The 21,370-nt window shown below is 43.9% G+C and overlaps 1 protein-coding gene and 1 non-coding gene across 7 annotated transcripts in view; both read right to left on the reverse strand.

Moving 5' to 3' along the window:
• Nucleotides 1–3,472: 3,472 nt before the first annotated feature.
• On the reverse strand, nucleotides 3,473–3,544 carry TRNAQ-CUG (transfer RNA glutamine (anticodon CUG)). The gene has a single exon. It is a non-coding gene; the product is annotated as a tRNA-Gln (tRNA).
• Nucleotides 3,545–18,134: 14,590 nt separating this feature from the next.
• Nucleotides 18,135–21,370, reverse strand: part of SPSB4 (splA/ryanodine receptor domain and SOCS box containing 4) — a 158,429-nt gene continuing 155,193 nt past the window's right edge. For all 6 annotated transcript variants that reach the window (XM_030280529.4, XM_072933582.1, XM_030280532.4 and 3 more), the window contains one exon: nucleotides 18,135–18,690. In XM_030280529.4, coding sequence (XP_030136389.1) covers nucleotides 18,563–18,690 — 128 coding nt within the window. In that variant the 3' untranslated portion in view covers nucleotides 18,135–18,562. The remainder of the gene's footprint in view (nucleotides 18,691–21,370) is intronic.

Here is a 21,370-nt window from a genome sequence, read left to right on the forward strand (position 1 = left end):
CAGCTCTCCCAGGCCTGTCCCTTGTCCTCCCCGAGGGAGCCCTGGGATTTTCTTTCATGTAACTTCTGATTGCTGCCGCTTGCCCCTTACCAGTGCATCTCTCAGGAGAGTTTGGCTTCATTCTCTCCAGAACCCCCAGGAGGTGGTGGAGGCAGCAGCTCCATGCTCCCCTCCTCACCTTGCTCACCACTGCAGACAGCTTCATGGTCATCTCCTGCTGGTCCTTGCCTTGGAGAAGTGGGAGGATCCTCTGTAAGAGCCATTTCCACCTCCTGGTGGCCTCCCAGGGGTACGGGCCTTCCCTGGAATTGCTGCCCAGGAGACAAGGACCTGTGTGACAATGGCAGTGTTCAGAGGACAATGGGACAAGGCCCACAGTTTCTGGAGGTAGCTGGGAAGTTTGTTCTTCTCTGAGCAGGAGCAGAGGACTTCCAGAGGTCTCTCCCCACCTCCATTATCCTGGGTTACCCTGCATCTCCTGGGCCCTTGAGCAGCCAACAAAAGACAATGCCTTTTAGAAACTGCAGCAGCAGCAGCACAGGATTACATGGATGTACAAGGTTGTTTGGAACCAGTCCCAAAAGGTCTGGAAATGCCCCTGACCAAGGCAAAACCTTTCATAGGAAAGAGGCTATGTGCTCTGGTATCCCTGGAATGGCTGAGTCCTGGGCACCATGTGCACTCATTTCCACATCAGTATGATTCAGGTTTGCCTGAAGCTCATGGATTTTCCCAACTCTTCCACATCACAATGATTCCCACAGGCTCTGGGAGACTGATCCAATATCCCTTTGAACTGTGAAATGAATTGAATGGGCAAAGTGATGCCTGCCCCAGGAAAAGGAGCCATGAGCTTTGGGCTCTGGGCCCTCAGCCTCTTCCCCAAAGCTGCCATCCACATCCCAGCCTCAGGGCTGGACACACTGAGCAAAGTGGGTCAGTTTGTGTTTGAGAAAATGGGTCAATTTGTCTTTCAGGGAGAGATGTAGGCATGCCTTTGATCACCTTCCTACGTGTTGATTTCCTTGTTTTCTGGAGGATCCCAACTTCCCAGGCTGAGGCCAGAGGTTGTCAAGTGCCAAGATCAGGGCAATCCCAAACCTGGACACAGGGTAGGCCTTGAGTGGATTGAGAGCAGCCCTGTGGAGAGGGACTTGCAGGTTCTGGAAATACTGAATATGGACCTGCACTGCCTGCTGGCAGCCCAGTGCAAAAATCCAGTCGTATTCTGGGCTGCATCCAGAGCTGTGTGACCAGCAGGTTGAGGGAGGGGATTGTCCTGCTCTGCTCGGCTCTCATGACACCGTACCTGGGGTACTGCCTCCAGCTCTAGAAGTCACTGCCTAAGAAACACATGGACCTGCTGCAGTGGGTCCAGAGGAGCCACAAAGAGCACCAGGCAGCTGGAGCCATTGCCCAGTGAGGACAGGCTGAGAGGGTTGGCGTGTAGCCAAGAGAGGCGAAGGCTCCCAGGAGACATTCAGTTAAGAAAGGGAAGGATACCTGGTTGGGATGTGTAGTGATGGGTCAAGTGCTACCAGTTTGAAACTGAAAACATGTAATTAGATTTGATATCAGATATATATATATATAAATATATATATATAATAAAAAAAAATATATATATACTTAAGATCAGATATTGGGAAGGAATCTTTGCCTGTGAGAGGAGTGGGACACTGCAAGTGGTTGACCAGAGAAGTTGTAGAACCTGTTTGAGGGGGCAAGAGCTATATGATTTTAAGGTCCATTCCATCCCCAAGTGATTCTAAGAGTCATCGCAGGATTTTGAGTTGTAAGAAGAAAGAGAACATTTGAGATGAAAGAGGCCGGGACCTCATCAGCAGTGAGGCCTTGCAAGTTGCCCCTCCCAGGAGTTTGGATGTTTCACAAACAAGGAATGTTTGTGGCCCCACAGGGCCCTGGGACCCAGCATAAAAGGCTGCGCTGCTCCCGGCTCTGCATCCTGGTCTCTGGCCTCCCTTTCCTCGAGGAACGAGGTAAGCCTGAGTCCGCTCCATCCCTCCCTGTGGGCTGAGCTGCTGTCATGGAGGCTGCCCGGCTTGATCCTTGGGCTGCCTCAGCTTGGCCCTGAGACAGAGCTGTTGGAGGCCGTCAGCCTTTCCATGCTGGTGGCTGGGGACAGCTGGGCAGAGGGGGCTTTGTTCCAGCAGAAGGGGATCAATGGGGCTCAGCCTCAGGGGGATGTGCCCAGCAGCATTTGCACCTGCCATGGTGTAACAAAATGTCCCAGGGCATCCCGGGACATCTCGAACACAGCCATGTCTGTTCTGGAGAAGGGCTGGGACCAGTCTTTGCACAGGGGCCTTAAAGGCACCGTGCTGGCTGCTATTGCTGAAGTGGGGCGGCCTTCCTGTGCCGTGCCACTCGGAGGGCACGAGGAGGGTGGTGGGAGCTGTAGGCACAGAGTGTGTTTTGAAGAGCAACCGTGTCCCTGGAGAGAGCTGAGGGACAGAGAGACAGACTGATCCTGAGCTGCTTGGTGCTCCCTGCTCTGTGTTGCAGCTTTGCCTCCTGCACCGAGAGATGTCTTGCTGCAGACCCTGTCCCCCACGGCCCTGCGGCCCCTGTGGCCCAACCCCCCTTGCAAGCAGCTGCACTGAGCCCTGCCTCGCCCGCTGCGCTGACTCCACGGTGTACATCGAGCCTTCGCCGGTGGTGGTGACCTTGCCGGGCCCCATCCTCACCTCTTTCCCTCAGAGCACAGCCGTGGGATCCTCTCTGTCAGCTGCTGTGGGCAGCTCCCTCAGCACCGCGGGGGTTCCCATCTCTTCTGGGGGCTCCCTTGGCCTGGGGGGCTCAGGCCTGTGTCTGCCTTTCCCCCGCTGCGGTCAGATCTGCTGAGCCCGGCGCATCATCCCCCTTGGCCTCGGTAAATGGGCCCATCTCTTTCCCTCCCTGGCCCCCCACACGTGTTCCTTGCCCTCTGTTCTGTGACGCTGCTTTTGCTCCTTCTCATTAAAGCCTTTGTGCAGCACCGCTGGAGAGTTGTGGTTGTTTGTTCTCCTCCTCCCTCACCTACCACCTTCTCTGCAAGGAAGGTTCTTCCCTCTCCCATGGTTTCAAATGGAGCCCAATGATGGGGCACTGTCCAGTGTTGGTAGAGCTCCTTGAATGGATTGCAGAGGAATAGAAAGAAATTGGCAGGAAATGAGGAAAAGAAGGCACAGATGAAAGGAGCAAGAAAGGATCTGTGGACAATGGTGTGCATACAGGTAATGCCACACGCAGTAACTTGGTGATGCTGTGGGAATGATCCAACCTGGAAACACCTGCCCAGAGCGAGTAGCCCAATGTCCGTTTTTGGATGCATCTGACATAGCAGCAATGGTCCCAGAGCAGGGTCCTGTGCCTGACCCATTTGGAGTGGGTGGTCTTGCACCTCAGCAGGAGAGGAGAGCTGTGAGTGTGTAAGCATGCTGAGGCAAAGCCGGAGGGAACCAAAAGGCCAAGGTCCCACTGAGATTTGAACTCAGATCACTGGATTCAGAGTCCAGAGTGCTCACCATTACACCATAGGACCTCCTGCACCACACACCTCTGGCTCCTCTGCTGAGCCTCACTCAGCCTTCTGCCCCCACCTGAGCCTGCCTCTCTCTCCACCGCCTTGGACATCTCTCACCAACTGCAGCCTTCCTGCAGGGCTGCCAGCCACTCTCTCATCACACCATCCTTCAGGCCAGCAGCACAGCTCCTTCTGAAAGCCTGCCATGGTCTCTCTTACAAGCACCAGCCTTGAAATCAGGCACCATCTTGTCCTTCCCAAATTCCAACAAGCCCTTTCTGACTCAGCGAAAGTTACCTTGGGAAGTCACCTTCACACAGCACAAGCTCCCTTGCCTTCTGTACTCTCAGGCTGAGAGGATTAGGGTTGTGTAATGAAGAGAATGCCAATGCTGGCAGGCCAGTGGAGTGTTTTTATTGTTAAGGGCAAGAGGCGCTCTCGGGGGGTGGTTCCATGGGCCCATGAGCAGGGCGGGTTTGGCTTGGGGCTGTGGTTGGGGGGCTAAGGAATGGACAGCCATGAATGTCCCTGTCCAGTGTTGAAACAAGCAGCCTGCTGGTAGTGCTCTGCAAAGGGGATTGCAGTGTTTTCGGGGGTGCCTGTGGGCACAGCACCCGTGGCACGTGTGAGACAGTTGAGGTAGGCAGCGCACAAAAGGGTCTGGCAGGGGATGACGGCAGCATGGGGCTTGCCATCAGGTGATTGAGGGGGGCCTGGCTTTATGGCAAGAGTTTGGAGGGGCTTAGGTTCCTTGCTGAGATTAACTGCACCTTTGGACTTTTAAGCAGTACAAAAATGGCCCCAAGGAGTGACTTTCATATTCTGACATCTTTTGGGCAGCAGGGGTTTGCTGTGGAGATTGTTCCACCCCACCCTCCTCCCTCCCCTCCCACTCCGGATCTCTTCCCAGGATGGCAGTGACTGTATGAAAATTAGACATTTCTGGGTCAGTACCAGACAGAAATGTGAGGGGCAAACTGTCTGACACTGGGCTGGCATAGGGTTGCCTTGGTCTCAGGAAAGAGGAAGAGGAAAGGTCAGCAAATGCTTTCTGCCCTGGGACATGTCTCAGTCCAAACTACAGCTGGGAATGCTTTACGTTAGCCATGGACTGTCACCTTGAGACAATGTGATGAATGCTATATAAACAGTTGAGAAGGTAAGTTTGCATCACTAGTGTTTTGTCTAGTGTACAGACTGCAAAGGGACTATAAAGGCCAGTGCTGGCTTTTTGTTCTCAGAATTTTTTTTTTGGGAGCAGTTGCTGGATGTTTTGAAGGGCTTTGGGATCTGCAAGAGAGGGTAAGATCATCTGTAGAGCTTGAAGGAGAATACAGATATCCGGTGAGCTGAATGCAGTTCATTTGGTATGAGTTACATGTTGAGCAGCTGATGGCACAGAAAACTTCTAAAGGAGTGGGGCCGTTCTGCAATTGCCATTTATTTTGCAACCTATTAATCGCACAGCCAACAATGAAAAGATTCTTCTTCCTTCCTTTCTACATGCAGGATCACATTCTGTCAGTCTCCAAGAGCCGGGATGTACAGCAGAGCTCTTCCCCGAACTGCTCTGACACGGATGGGGCCATGCCAGGAAAGCACTTGCCTTTTTCCTGGGCACTGTCAGCGCTGATGAACACAACCACACGATGGTGGTGTTGACTCGCAAAAGAAGGACACACACCGAGCCCAGCTCGAAACCACCCCAAGCCCAGGACCAAACTGGAAACGTCCCTGCTCTCAAAGCAACAGTGTCAGGACAAAAAAAGATTTCACTGATCTTCCTCTTCCAAGTGCAAACCCTTCTTTGCACCGCACTCAAACAGCAGCATGAACTCCTTTGCCCTAACAAAGCTTTTCACTCTCGCAGGGTCCAGCCACAAACCTGAAAACATCTGGTTTAAAAACAGAGCTCAGAAAAGTGCCAGCTGAGAAAGCTCTTGCTGCTGCAATTTCAGCTGCACCCATCGGCTGACCAGCACACATTCTGCTATCAGCACTTTCCTTCTCAGGGCTAAGAACTGTCCTAAGCCTTCAGTCTCACCATCAGCATCCAAATGGAACGGCACCAGGGAAGACCCCAATGAGCTACATTTTTGGAGATGGGAGACTCCATGCCTGGAAATGTTGCCAGCACTGCTATTTGGGTTTTTTTTGTGGTATGCACTGTGAGATGGTCTTTCCTGTTGTTTATTACTTAGAGCCTGTTAGAAATCCTGGCCTTGATTTGGCAAAAGCCAAATAGCTTGGAGATTTTTTCTGTCAGAAATCCATACAGATGTTTTGCCTGGCTGTCCCAAGGGGAAGGAACAGCTTTGGAGTCATTGAAGCCACAGGCTGTGGATGAATCTCCTGAAAACAAGTTTACAATTGTTTGTCTGATTCTGTCCCTACCCATAGCTTCCAGGGACCCTCCTGGTGTTCTGGATATTCCCGGGAGGGGATATTACAACACCTGCTTTTTAAGCCATGAATTTCAAATGCAGTAAGTCACTCATGTTCTGTGTGAGCTGTCCCAATGGTGGAAAGTGAGAGGGAACACCCCACGCTGCAATTTGACATAATCCAAACTGGAACTGGGGCCAACCGAGTATTTTGGAGTACTGAGACCACAAATTCATGTTTGAACAGCATCCCCAGGGAATGCTGAGGCATCCCATGCCTGTGGCATTTGGCAGCACATCCCTGATGTGGTACAAAGAGGATGGGGGAAATTCTGAGTTAGTGGGAGGAGGTTTCTGGAATGGAATTGGGATAGGTGCTGATCCTGTCATGGAATCATGGAGTGGTTTGGCTTGGAAGGGACCACAAAGACCATCTGGACTTTATCGCCCCATTCATGGCAAAGACGATGTCCAAAACTGCCTCCTTACCCCCATGGGCAGAGTGAATGTCTTCCATAGTGCTTGTCTGTGAATGGGAGTGGCTGTAGGAGCTATGGCACAGCACCTAGAGATCAGGTAAAAATAGCAATGGGATTGATTTGCTGCTGCTGAATGTGGTTTTCTCTTTTAAGATGTTCCTCTGAGTGATCTTTTTCACAGTAGTTTCCTAGGGCTCATTTGAAGGTAATTCCAAGAATTTGAACATAGATGAAAAACAGTGGAGAAAAAATGTGCACTTCATCCATTTCTAGTAATTCTGAATTTCTTCCACAATACCCTTCTGGGGGAAACCTGGTTAAAGAATAAAGATAGAGAGGAACAATTGTTCCAAACCGCCCTGGCTCTCTGATAGGGCAAACCTTTCTGTAATCCCAGCAGATGTCTCTGAGAAACTGCAGGATCATAAAGCTTTCCAGGAAAACAAAACAAGGACAAAGAAGAGGGAATAGGCTTCCAACTAATAATAATTTGATGGATGTAGAAATGATTTTTAAAATGTTTGACACTCTCCTTTTTATCCCTGGAATAATTTTTAAATGATTCCTTTAACAAGTCATCTAAATTTGAATAAATAAATTTGAGAGGAAATGATGCAAAATAAATGCAGGGAGACATCAAAGAATCATCATGGAATCCCAGAAGGTTTTGGGTGTGAAGGGACCTTAGGAATCCCCTTATTCCATCCCCTGCCATTCCATCCACTAGCTGAGGTTGTTCCAAGACCTGTGCAGACTTGGACACTTTCAAGGATGGGGCAGACACTATTTCTCTGGACTTTTGGGCACAAGTGGAAATTTCCAGCATGGAACTAAGATATCCCCTTTGCTCTGTTTGGCTCAACATGCCTTTGGGAGGCAGAGGGTGGAAACAGGAGCTTTGCCAGCTGCCTTGGGGGAGTCACTGATGTCCCAAAAACCAGCAAGGCAAACATCTGTGGTTTACCTCCCACTAAAAGAAGAGGCCAAGCCAGGAGTGGGAACAGACCACAGAGCAGGGATAGTGCCCAGGAGAGGGGTGACCATCCTGAAGGTCCCACCAGTCAGTCACTCACTGAATCACTGAAAAACAGAGATAGAAGCTTTCCAAAATTGGCCCATACCTACCTGCATCCAAATTCAACCCCAAATCAATGTTTTAGTGTATGGATGGGATGAAACCACAGCTGATGTTACTCCCCTGGGACTAGCAGAGAGTGTACAGCCATGAAGGGCCAGGCTGTTTTTAAAACACACTGAAGTACAAAGAGCTGGAGTAATTTCCTACCAGGTAACTTGACTTGGAAGCATTCCAAACTTCTTACCACATTTATTTTATCTCCTGGATGGCAATGCCTAAAGAAGGCGGCAGTGGGGTATTCTTAACAAAAGAAGAGTAAAATTCATTAGTGACAGAAGACTTAAAATTAAAATATGAAAAATTGAAGTATGACTGGAGGTGCCTTTAGGACACTTTCTGTTCCTTAGTACCTATAGGATTTAAATTAAGGCCTGAGTATCCAAATCCTGGTGCTGTGCAAGTGTTGTACAGCCAGGGAGGGAGACAAGAGCCTGGAATCTCTCCCCAGAAACTGTCTGCTGGTTTGTTTGACCAGGCATAGGAATAATTGTGTAATCCCTAGGCCTGTACTTACAGAGAAAGGTTTATTTGTCTCCTGTGGGTTTGTTCAACATATTTTCAAAATGATGGAAACTGTTTTTATTGAAATGCCAGAGGTGCCAAATGCTTTCCCCAGCCAGAGCTCATGAATGGTTAATGCCCATTTTCCCAATCTCTCCAGGCAGCAGCACTGGAGCATTGCACCCAAGCATGCCTGCGTGCTGGCAGGAGGCAAATCCAGGGACTGGACAGTGGGAGTTTGCTCTGCTCCTGAGATCCTGGGCATAGAGCAGCCGTGGGTGCCCTGGCCCCTGCTGGGCATGGCCAGTGCCACAGCTCCTTCCTGTGCCAGGCCCTGCCCACGCTCCCCACGCAGGGTGGGCTGGTTTGGGTTTTTTTTTCTTCAATTATATTCAGGTTGAGCTTGTCAATGCTCACAAGAGATGACAAATCCCTTCCCAAGGGCTCCAAGTGGCCAACTGAGCCCAGGTCGCACAGTCCCAGAGTACCCTAATTTGGAGTATTTTTCATTGGTGTAGGCAGGGAATTGTTTTTGAGAAGATCCAAAGCTGAAGGATACGGGGTCTGTGGGAAGGAGAGGGCTTCTGTGTCAAATTAAAACCACATTGTGAAAAATAAACCCGTGGAACAGCTAATTTCCAATCCTGGACTGGCTTTTTAAAAATAAAAATATTTTACTGCACTATGTCCATGGTGGGATTCCAGAAAACAGGAAGGGTATGGTCCTTTGGAAATGTTCCTAAGGAACCACACTGACCTAATATCTGACTCCAGCCCAGAGGAAGATCTCTTTTCAATATCTCTGGCTGGTCTTGGTATGTCCTGGTGGTTTCCATGCTGACACACAACAGGTTCCTCTGCCCAATGCATTGGGAAGTATCCCCAAGGTGCCACAAAGAAAGGAGTGTGTTACAGATAAAGAGTCTTGGGATTCAGGAAATAAAAAAGGAGTTTTCAGTCTTTTACATCTCCCACTCTGCCAGCTTCAGCCTCAGGGAGACAGAGAAAGTCATAGATTTTACAGATCCTGGTCTCACTTCAACTTTCCTGCAGGTACAGTCTGACAGGGAAGAAAACAGGTCAGGATGGATAGCCTACTTCCAGAAAATCATTGTAATCCAGACACCATTAAGTTGAGCTGTAAGAACTTCCCAAAATGTTCATTTCCCTGTGGACTAAGAGCTCAGAGTGGCACTAAATTGAAGTACAGGATGGATCTGCCATGGACAGACTGTGGAAACCCCAAAAGTAAAAGCTACTTGGCCAATTCCATAAAATATTACAAAACTAAGCTCCTGAAATATGACCATCTCTACTCTCACCTGGTGGTGGAAGGACGAGTGATGATCCTTCCTCTGATGGGTTTTTTTGGGATTTGCAGTGAACTGCAATGGAAAACAACCAAAATCCAGTTATTTCCCACAACTGGAACAGAAAAGTGGGGAAAAGGGACACAGGTGCTCTCCTCCCACTCCTTGGGATCAAGCTCCTCCAAAGCAGCGTAAGAAGAGACTGAAAGACAAAGCCCTGGGAACCAAATTGCTGGGGTTTATAAGAAAACTGATGAGTTTTATTTTGGCAATGAATGTTTGCCATCAGCCAGGTGCAGCAGCATCTCCAGGAGCCTGGCCAGGTGCATCTGCCTGGCACACAGCTCCCCCCTCTCAGAGTAATCCATGAGGTACAGGGCCATGGCACTGGCCACGATCAGCAGCACGTACCTGGGAAAGGGCAGGCAGAGGCTCACAGCATTCCCAGGCTGGGCTAATGCTGCCACAGCCTCACCTGGCAGTCAGCATCACCAGGATTTTAATGCCCTGCCTCAACCTGTTCCCATTACTCACCACACAAGAACACACAGCAAACCCCAAGAAATCTCCTATGGCCAGGGGAAGCCCTGCCCTGTGCCTGAACTCCTTTACTCCATTACAGAAATTCATAGTAAGCTCCTAGCACGTTTCTGCATGACAGCAGAGTAGGTGTACACCTACAAAACCATTCAAAAAGGAGCTCTGTGCAAACAGCAGAGGACTTAAATTCTCAGAACTCATTCATCTTTGTTTTCTTTGAACAGGAAAACCACGAAAGGGAAAGGTCTTGATTAAATATATGACATCTGCTCTTTTTAGTTATCTTCTCTGTAAGAAGGGATGGTGTGTACATACACATCATTACTGCAGGATATATACAGGATTGAATTTACAAAGATAATAACTTTAATGTAAATAATGCTGTACTCTGAAAGCCAGACCAGCTTTCAGGATATGCAGGCTGAAGCTTTGATCCTCAAGGCAAAATACAGCTCGAAACTTGTGACACAAGTTTAACTTGCACAAGTTAATCAATTATATCATCAAAGAGGTTTGTATCTGCAACAGAGAGAGGGAAGATTCAGTAAGTCATTAGAGAGAGGAAAGGTGGGTTCAGCAGAACACACAGGAGCTGCTGGTAGCTCAGGGATGGGAAAAATTATAACAGGACACAGAATCAATGTATTTATCAACTCTCATATTTCTGTGCAGCTTAAGAACTGTTCAAGTTTAAACAGTTCTTTATCTGAATTTAGCTTTGAAAACGGGAGTCTGTATTTCAGTGAAACATTTCTGTGTCTGAAAGTGTCTCTTTGGTTTCATTCAGCTGGTCTCATAAAAGACATCATTTGACCCCCCAGTTTCTGTAATTATAGCAAGACCATAAAAACTTTTTGATTCAGTAAGGAAACCCAGAAAAGAAAAAAGAACATTTTTTATATTTCTACAAATAAATTCCAAAACCATAAATCAAACAAAACTTTAAAGCCTTAACTAAAGATAATATAAATAAAAAGGGGGCATGATATAAAGTGTCCTTCCTTTTTCAAAGTCACTAAGTTGCCTGATCCAGGGGGCTGGTATTTCAGAAGGATTAGAAGCATCTCCCCATGTCCAATGGGATGAAGATGTTCAGAAGATAAATGTTGAGGAGATCTTTCTAGAGAAATAAAGTTCTCGGGAAAAAAAAAACCCAAACATTTATTTCACCTTTTAGTGCACAAGACACAAATCCTGGGATAGGTTCCTATCCCAGCTGTCCATTTATCATCGGTTATTTGACAATCAAAAACATTTGTTCCCATTTCTGTGGGGGATGGGAATACCAAGCAATGCAAGGAACCAGCCTCTCCAAATTCTTTTTTTCAGCTCAGATTCAGCAGGAAACTGGAAGTCACAGATCTCAGAGAGAAGGAAGTTTCTGTATTACAACTACAGATTCATTTATCCTATTTTTATTTGGGAATAATCACTGATAGTAAAGTTGTGTATATCATTCCTTACTGGGGGAGGGTTAATGATGTGAGAGCAACTGAAACATGGAGTTTTAAACCTCAACATTAAGCAGCTCTATTATTAAAAATCATATTTACTCCAATTTTGTGCAATGCTAGTGACAGCTCAAAGAACTTTGATCTAAAAAGAATTTTTACTTTAAATACTGCTGAATCTTCTGAGAAGGCAAATTAAATTTGGCTCACAGAAGTTGAAGCACCCACCATTTCCCAGAGTGAGACCCCAGTAGAAGACTAAAGAGAAATTGCATATAAAAGGCAAACACACAAGACAAGAGGTGTATTAGCTGCAAATTAGAAATGGTCACTTGTGTCTTTGTGTATATGTACAGAATGAGGCCATTTGGGGGCACTGACCATAGTAACTTGACAGTTATTAAATTAAAAACTAATTAGGTCAGTTCAACAGCAAGCCACCAATGTGACATGTCCCAACATTCTTTGAGTGGGCTCTTAGAGTCATAAACAGTGAAGATACTTCACCTTATGAATGCTTTCCCCAAAGTGGATGGTGAGAAGAATGAAATTACAAGGTGGATTTTCATGAAGCTCATCTTGGGAAACACAGCCTGAGTCTCAAATACCAGTGAAGTAAAAGATGCAGGAAGATTAGAAATGATACATAAATGAACTGGCTATCATGAAAACTTAAGTCAATGAAAAATTGGAAAAATTGGACCGCTGTCTTTGATGTACACGGGAAATGGTAGAGGCGGGGTGGAGGGACAATCATCAAATAAGCAAGAACATGAAAGTTTCTGGCACAACTTGAAATTAATCTCAGAACTTCTGGAGGCAAATTTAATACTCAAAATATCCTTTCCTTTTTCTAGATGGCTTTTTCCAATGGGGGTTTATTTATGCAATTAGACGGCAGGACTTGGGAAACATTTTAATACCAGCAGCACTTGATGCCAGGCCAAGTTTACCCAGTTAGCTTAATTCATGAGGAGAAATTTGGTTTTGGCTTGTTTCATCTCTAGACAAGCCCTGATAGAACAGCTTAGAATGGTCCAAATCTTATTAATTCCCAAAAGTTAAAAGTTATCTCCAAATGAAGTAAAACGTTAGTCCCCAAAATAATGTCACAGATACCTTTACTATGAGAAGTCACTTCCAAATGCATATACTGAAATTCTGGCCCCATGCCTTACAGCTGTTCACATTTTGCTACATAAGAAACACTGCACTTGCCAAATTGATTTTCTCAGTAATATGAGAAAAGGCTGAACCATTTACCCATTAAAAACATTCACTAGTTTCCCAGGTATGTGTGCAGCAGTTTCTTGTGTCTCTGCTAATAAAGTCTTAAGTGTGCTATAAGCATTTTATTCATTAGAATAGTGCATTTTCAAGTTAAGCTTGCAATTTGAATAACTTTGTAAAATACCTTTTTCTTCTTTAAAAAATAGGCAAATATGGAGGAAACCAACACAGGCACCACCCAAAGATCCTGATCTCAGCAAAGTGTCTCTGTGATGCTGGCCTGTGACTGGTATTTGAAACTGGCAGTAGCATTTGTCATACATGAGGACTGGCAGAAATAAAACATCACCTCATTTATGTGTTTTGTTTGCTTTTCCTTAGAAGTCTGAAGACATCTGCCTTTTGTGGTGTAGCTTTCAAAAGGCAGAGAAACAGTACATGAAAATCCAGCATACCTGTCTCCACTGAAAGCACCCGAATATGTTAAAGGTATTAAAAACATAAGCTCTGCTTTTACATCTACTGTCACCTGCAGAGATCAGAGCCTATACATACCTTACAAATTGTAACAGCTACACAGATGAAACTGCAAGTACCTGATCCTGACAGCTGTTTTAAACAGGATTTGCAAAGCTGCCTCCCAACTGAAATGCAGACCGATGTGAGCTCAGCCATCCATCACTGCTGCAGATGTGCCTGTGCTGCTGGCACAGGAACTGCTCTGCTCTGCCCTGCCAAGGGCTGGGCTCTCTCTGCCGAGGATGGGAGCTGGTTTGGGTACCCCCACATGTTCCTGCAGCAGTGCCAGTGATGAGAGCAGCTGTGCTTTTGGCCCAAAAGTTAATGAATTAAGGTCTAACAGGACAAGACGTGGAATTGGGTGCTATTACACACAACTGCAGAGCCCAGAGACATTCAGAGGCTTCTGAAGCAATCAGCTGTAGAGCCTTGGGATGTTAAGGCTGTGCAACAAAGGTTTAGTGGGGAAGATGCTTAAGCTTTAAACATCAACACTAAACACCTGATGGTGATAGAAGCATAAACAACTTTTCTTTATTCCTTTCCTCTCTGAATTTACTTGTACTCTATAGTGGGGCTGAAAAAGAAAACCAGGCAAACTCTATTCTTCTAAGCTCTGATCCTTTGTTCTCTGCCTCCACCATAGTACACCTAAATTTGGTTTAACATACCTTCAGTAGAGTCCAGCTTTTCTGCAGATATTTTCAAATGTTTCTATTTTAGACAATTCCTGCAAAACACACTGAAGTCTTCTCTGAAGCAACAGCTGCTACCTCAAGAAAAAAACAGGACCTGGTGGGGCATCCAGGCTGGTGTGTGTTTTATATTACCCATGGCTCTATGTCTGCAGAGAACATTTTCCAAGGAGGAAGGAGTTTTTTTGGTGTCTTTTTGAATCAAGCAAACAAAGGGATTTTCACTTTATGATCATCAGACATTCTTTTGAGATAAACAGGAGTGGATAAAGATCCTACATGCCTTTAAGCATAGAGAATAAAAACCACTGAGATTCTAGAGGTTCATAAATGGAAAACCATCAACAAGGAACCAAGAAGTCTGGCTCCCCATTTGAATGCTGCTCTCAGTCACAAGGAGACACATTTTTTCGTTCAACTTTCTCACAGCATTCACCTAACTACACTTGCCAGCATGTTTTGCCAAATTAGAGAAACTGCTGCAGAAACCATCTGCTTGACATTGCTTACATATAATAAAATATGGCTCAATACAATGTGTTGGAAATGTTTAGGGATCTTTACATGGGAACCAAGGGCAGCAGTGCTGACTCAGGCAGATCTCCCGCTGATGTCAGTGGGAATTGCACCTGAATGAGCTCTGCTGGAGCTGATACAGAGCTCGCTGTGCAGAGCCTGCCACTGAACATGTGGTTATGGTTTAACAATACCAACTGTAATGGAGATGAGAAGGAAATTTTATAGCATTTCTGGCTTGCTGCTCTTTCATAACTATCAAAAACACTTAAATGATTTGTACACGTCTGCTCTGTAACAGCTTTTCCCAGCTTCAAGTGAACACTGAGAAACTGCTCCAAAGTTAGGTCCTACCTGAGCATGAGTTTATCTGTTGATATAAAAACATGGACACCAGAAAGACCACATATAAAGCCTAAATAAAACTTTGTGATTTCCCTACAGATTGTACTACATTGTCTCTGGATGAGAACACAGCATTTCAACACATCCCCAGTGGCTCAATGTGAGGCAGAAATAAAGCCTTTGTAGAACAGACTCTGTCAGCCCAGTAGCAGGATATGTGTGACACCTGCTACATCAAAGTACAGCAGCTTCTCAAATTTGACTCCAAATGTAGGTGTTACAAAATTACAGTTTCAGTAAGTGTAAAAGCTCAGTGTGTCACTCAGGTTATAGCATCTGTGAATCGTGATCACCAAAGCAGCACCTCCAGGGGGATCAATCAATTCCCCAACCTCACATGAGTTACAGAAGGCTGAAGAATGGCAATAGGGAGAAAGTAAAGTAGAGAAGCTATGATAAATGTTCCCACAAATCTTAACCACAGTTACAACAGAAAGGATTCTCAACCATCAATAATTCCTAGGAAGGGGCCACATTAGAGAACCAAATGCAGAGTAGGTAAAATATTTACTTTTGCAACCCAGTAATTAGCATACACTTATCACAGAGGTTGCAATTTGGTTGCAGCTCCCAGCCATGTGCCCTTTTCCTCCAAATGCTACCAATAAACTCCTGTGTTTTGCATTACAGAGCTTCTGCTTCCCTCAGTTTAGCACCCATGGGAACACTGGGTGTGAGATTAGCTCAGTTGGTCAGAGCAGGGTATAAAAGGCTGTGGGTTTGATCCCCTTATGGGCCATCCACTTGAGAGTTAGACTCAATGATCCTTCCAGAATATTCTGTGATTCTGAAATTCACTTCCACATCATGTCTAGAGAAACTGCACTCCTTTTGCCCAGGCACAGGGACACAATGAAAGCTGAAAACCATCACATGGATTGTCTGTTTTTTCATGTGATGAAAGGCAGAAGTGGCTGGAAATTGAAAATATGAAGGCAAGGAAGATCTCACTCCAAATCTCAACATAGTATAGCTTTATAGTAAGTGATCACCCTCACTGTCAGATATTGCCCAGAGTGGACCTCTGGGTGGAGATCTTCCTGCATTTAGGTGGCCAGGATATAGATTCTGAGAAGTTTCAACTGCTTTAGTTGAAGGAATGTAACAAAAAAGCCAATGCGTGGCTACTTTAAAAATCATTGCTCAGTTCCCTCCTGAAGCAGACAGTGAAGAACAGCTGCATTCCAGTAAAGGGAGCCTGGAGAATCAACGTGAGGGACCCAGCACCCAGGCTGGAGCTCACTGGCAGAGAGGAGACTCTTCCTGGTACTCTTTGTGAGATTCTCTGATCACTTGTTTAGCCTCAATGTTTGATTCGTCCTTACCTGTATTCCATGTTTCCTATAAACCCTCTTGGAAGATAATCCATTTGCACAGGGATAGTTAGGAAGAACACTGAAGGGTCATTAATACTCTCCATGCTGCAGTCTCATTACAAGGCTTCTGCAGACCAAGAAAAATGTATCAAATACCCTTTGATCCCCAAAAGGATGGCCCTAATATCATATGAAGGACAGTATCCACCATCCACAGAACCACAACATGTAATTAGGAAACAGTAAAATAATGAAATATTCATTCCTGTAGAACTATAATGCCTTGGAATACACTAAATGTTAGAAAAAATATTTGAAAGTTAAAATAACAATGTTTGGTTTAGAGAAATCATCACAGAAGGGGCATTGACTAAAATTCCAACACAACTGTAAAAGGCTAATTAACACACAGAGGCACCATTAATTTGTCTTATGATATCAATTCACACTTTACTGTAACATTAAAAAGCTGTTGGTCTGGGTCAAGTGAAAGAACAGTTGCGTCCCTGCAGTTATTCAAAGGAACATGAAATTTGTAGTTACACACAGTAGAACACTAATTTTAGGAAATGCTTACCTAACATGGACTTTGGTGGTGGAAAAATAAGGTCTACCAGAATTGCCATTCCTGAACATCTACTTACCTTGCTTTTGACAGATCACTCGACACACCTTTGTTCTGCCTTTTGTGTGAATATTGCACTTTTATAGCTTCTTCTTCCAATGTACCTACTCAGACAAAAGGCTTACATCAAATAAAGCAAGCAGGAAAAATAAGAAAAGTGGATCACTGCTGTAGTTTCTTCCCCTTTGTAAGATTAAGGGAAGGAATGCAGTATGTATGCTTAAGTGAAAGTAAGTCCAAAATAATTCCATGCTGAAGCTTACAGATAAACCCAGACAATCAAATATTAGTTATTTAACTTTTGACATGCCTGTGTTACCTTATCCTTGTTGCTTCCACTCTAGCTTGTGTTTTTGTATCTCACATTTCTCTTTTCCAGCTGGAACTGCAGTTCTGTTCCCAGGGGTGACTGAGAGCAGGGCAGCCATCTGTGGGTCAGTGGTTTTGCTGGGATCATCAGTGCATGGCAGTCAATCTCCAAACTGCCTCAAAAGCACCAAGTCCCAAAGCACAGCTTGGCACAGAAGTGAGGTTTTGTTCAGAGGAATCTGACCAGAATGGTGCTGAAAGCAAGAGCATGGCCATGGTGAATGGGATAAATCCAGAATGGGACAGGCCACTGCCTGCCATGTCTCTCACACAGGAGCCCAGAGCAGCAACAGCACAGAAGAACCAAACAGAAACATTTGCAAAGCTGCACAAGGAACTGACCTTCAGCTCTGGGCTATGAGCAGTTTTTAACACTTCACCAAAGGAGATGGGAGTTTTACTTTGGACAGTAGACTTTATTAGAAATTTTCTCCTCATTCATCAGTAAATTCACATTAAAATATGCTGAAGGCAGCTCAGTCTAAACATTTGACATTCTGCCCTAACAACAACTTCCAGTTTAAAAACTAGATAACTGATTCAGGCAGATAACTTGAAACATGTAAGAAACACAAACAGAAAGCAGCATCTTAAAAAAAAGGGATGAGCCTGAAAAACTGATACATTTCAGATGGAGCTGGGGAAAAAACCAGAATCAGTCACCCCAAGATGGGAAACAGTTAAATGAGAACTCCAGACGCTAAACAGATAAATAAACATTATAACCACACATACATTAAAAAGAAAACAAAGTACTTAGAGTTCATACCACATAAAAATTATAAATTTGTTTTTCTTAAAAAAAAGTGACAAGCTTCCTAAAATATGAAAATCCTAAATTCTTGGGACAATGAACACATCGTTATAAACTGCAGAACTTTGGAGGGACTAGATTTGGTCTTGAAAACAATGAACTGCTCCTTACTGTTACCAAGTCCAGAAACTGATCTGACACATAGACTGTTTGTTTCCTCTCGTGTTTCTAAACCACATTCTCTTCTTCTACACAATAATCTGCTTTTTTAAAATATTAGAGCTTTTAGATATTATAGGCCTAATTATATTGAGCACTGAACACGCAGAACTCTCAACAGCTCTGCATACCAAGGTTTAAATATTTTTTGAAAGACTTTTCCTTTGCTAATTTATTTTTATTTATTGAAGTAAAGTGTAGGAGAGAGAAAGAAAAATTAAAATCATAATATTGAAAAATGCTGTGCCTGCAGGACACTGAATCTTGCAGGTCATATTTTCTATTGGCATTTACCAGAAGCAACAAAGATAAACCATTCAGGGTATGAGAGATAAGAATTATAGCCTTCAGGACTGTAAACACAAAAGGCAACAGGTAACACATGAACCTCAATCAAATCAATGTTTTCACATTCTTTAGTAGTCCCCCGCAATGATCTGCTTTCACTGGTTCAGAAAAAAATACATATATTAAAAATTAAATAACACTTCAGTGTCCATCACAAAGATTTATATTTTGCTGTAAACAATTTTCTGCCATTTGCATTGATGAAGTCCAATGTGAGGCCAGAGGGTTCTAGGTGTCTTATTGGTACTGTAAATAATTTTTCAGAGACAGAGGCAAAGGTAGAATTTCTATGTCATGCAGGCGGTCTCTGCCAAGAGCAAAACGAATTGATCTTCGGCACAAGTCCATTAAAGGCAGGGGTTCCGCTGGAAAAGCAGGAGAAAGAAAAGAAAACAGAGTTAATTTTTCAGCATCTCCATTTACAGACAATGTTTTGTTTATTAACAGAGATTCTGTATTCTATTGATCAGTCATAAAGATAGTAATGGTATTGAGAAAACCTTTGTACCTTGAGGCAATTAAGATAACCAAGAGAAGCCAAGGTAGAACTTTCTACATTTTACCCATAGTAAGGGGCTGCAAAGTTTCACACTGAGCTACTTTATATGCAAGGTTTAAATCAATAATGCCAAACCACTCTTCAGGCCGCTCTACCAAGCATGAGAAGTTACTACATTTCCAGATCTCAAACAAGACAGGGAGTTTCTACTGTGTTTATAACACAACATTCATCATTTTGTGTTAACATGAACTACACTGGCAACTTCTGACCTTTACATCCCAGCTTCTTCTACATCTTAGGAACTGGAAATGGCACTTAGGGGTAACCAAACTTCTCAGCCAACAGTGCTTTTCCAGCAACACTCTCTTAGCCTTTCTTTCTAGGAACTCCTTTGGAAGAAAAAAAATAAACAAAACACCCTCCAAAATCTAGAGGAAACATAACCTTTTCCTCTGTGAATAAATTAGTGGAGGAGGATTTGGCTGACTGGAAGGCAGAGTGCCTGTTCCCATATGTATGCACACAAACACCCCCAAAATATATAAACATCTTCAGATGTCTTAAGTTTAATTTAATCAAAGCGAATTAAGTATCTGCTAGAAATGCCTTGCTGATAGCACTTAAGACTGGAGATGGAAACTCTGATCCCCAGCATCTCAATCTCACCCCTATATCCCATCCTGGCCTGCAAAGCTAGCACAGAATTGCAGGAACATCATAAAACTTCCACCTGGTAGCAGGAAGAATCATCTCTGCGACTGCAGTGTTGGCAATGGGAATCCTTCTGCCCTGGGAGCTGGAATAAAGCTGTGAAGTCTTGTACCAGTTACTGCTATCTTTAAGTATTCCAACCAGATGGATTTTGTTGGACATGCTTGCTTAAAAGGGTAAGAATTTTAAAGATAAAAGGACATTTTTCTTCTTTACATGATAAAAGAGTAGTAGCCTTAAAAGCCTTAGTAGCACTTTCAAACAGAGGGGAAAAAACGTATTGTGCCTATATTGTAATGATAACATTTTATAAACTTGACAGATTTCTTACAAGTGCTGAACACTGTACAGCACTCAGTGGTTTTCTCAAGATCTCTTGTATGTACCACGTGCAGATTTACACATACTGCCTAGCAGAAGGTGTCCCCTCATGGCATGAGATGGAACCAGATGACCTTTAAGGTCCCTTTTAGGGACCATTCCATGACTTTATTCTATAATTCTGTGTTAATCTATCAATCTGTTAGCTGATACTTCTAAAACTACTTGGAAAAAAATCATTACAGAACACAAAATGCCCAGTTAAGGACTGGATTTATATGCCAGAATTGTCTGTTCCAGTGACACACCACTGACTTAATGGATTTTCCATCATTTATCCCAACATCACATTTGATTTGTGTCGTCCACAGTTCACTATGATATTTCCCCAAAGTGGCTGCAAAAAAGCTTAGAAAGCATTCTGAAAGACTAAAAAGCTTTTTTAGCTTATATTGATATGGAGCCTACTTCTTGACAATACACCTCATTGATAATTTTACCTATTAAACATTACAAAATAAGAGCCCTCACATTCCATTAATAAAGCAACATTTTCTCTGTATAGGTGATCTTAGTTTAAATTTTTTACACAGCAGAATTATGGATGCAAAATCTTAAGGGATGAAGCTGTGAAATTCATTAACCACGATTAATAAGCAGGAGCAAAAATAGCTCATGAGTTCTGGGACACAGAATACAACACATCTTACAGGCCTTACACCATAAACAACAATTTTCTGAGTATCTTCCCACAATCTCTGAGGTCCCATTAGGAAGATATAAAATGAGGACTAGGAGTGCTTAAAGCCATTAACTGACCATGTGGTCTCTTTTTTTTTCCTAGACAAAGGAATATGTAAAATTCAACCATCTGTGCAGCCAGGCACAGTGTTAATCCCAAACTTCAAAACACAGTTTAAGGAAAGGTTAAATTATTTTTCAAGCTTGAAATGCCAAATGAATGTCTCCTGTCTCACTTCTACAGGGAATTTTCAAATGCTGAAGAAAATGCCCTCAAGTGTATGCAACAGCTGCTAATTGCACATACTAAATGTGTTTTTGCAACTTGAAAATTGAACTATATTCTTTTTATTCTATATTCTATTCTACAACAAATTCAGAACAGGTTAGACCTACAATACTAAATAAAAATTATGTTTTCTGGGGTGCTGGCTATAAGAACTTGAGAAAAAATTGTAATAATAGCATTTTAAGTTAAAAGTGTATGTAGCTGTGCATAGTCCTAAATGAATAAAAATTAAATTCAGAAAAAGAAATAATCTTAGTTTTGAAACCATTTATGGGACAAAGGTAGAACTCTAAAATTAAAGACTGACAATTCTCAGACAGCCAAACTTGACAGAACTATTATTAACCACTTGGTGTGTACTTAATTCTGGCACTCCCCCTTCACATCTCACACTTTCACTACGTATTTCACAAAGCAGGAATAAAAGTACCATGAGTAATTCAGTCCTTCCAGAGGGGAAAGGACTGGTTCAACTTGAGGA

The sequence above is a fragment of the Taeniopygia guttata genome, chromosome 9 (assembly GCF_048771995.1).
Source record: "Taeniopygia guttata chromosome 9, bTaeGut7.mat, whole genome shotgun sequence".
Lineage (NCBI taxonomy): Eukaryota > Metazoa > Chordata > Aves > Passeriformes > Estrildidae > Taeniopygia > Taeniopygia guttata.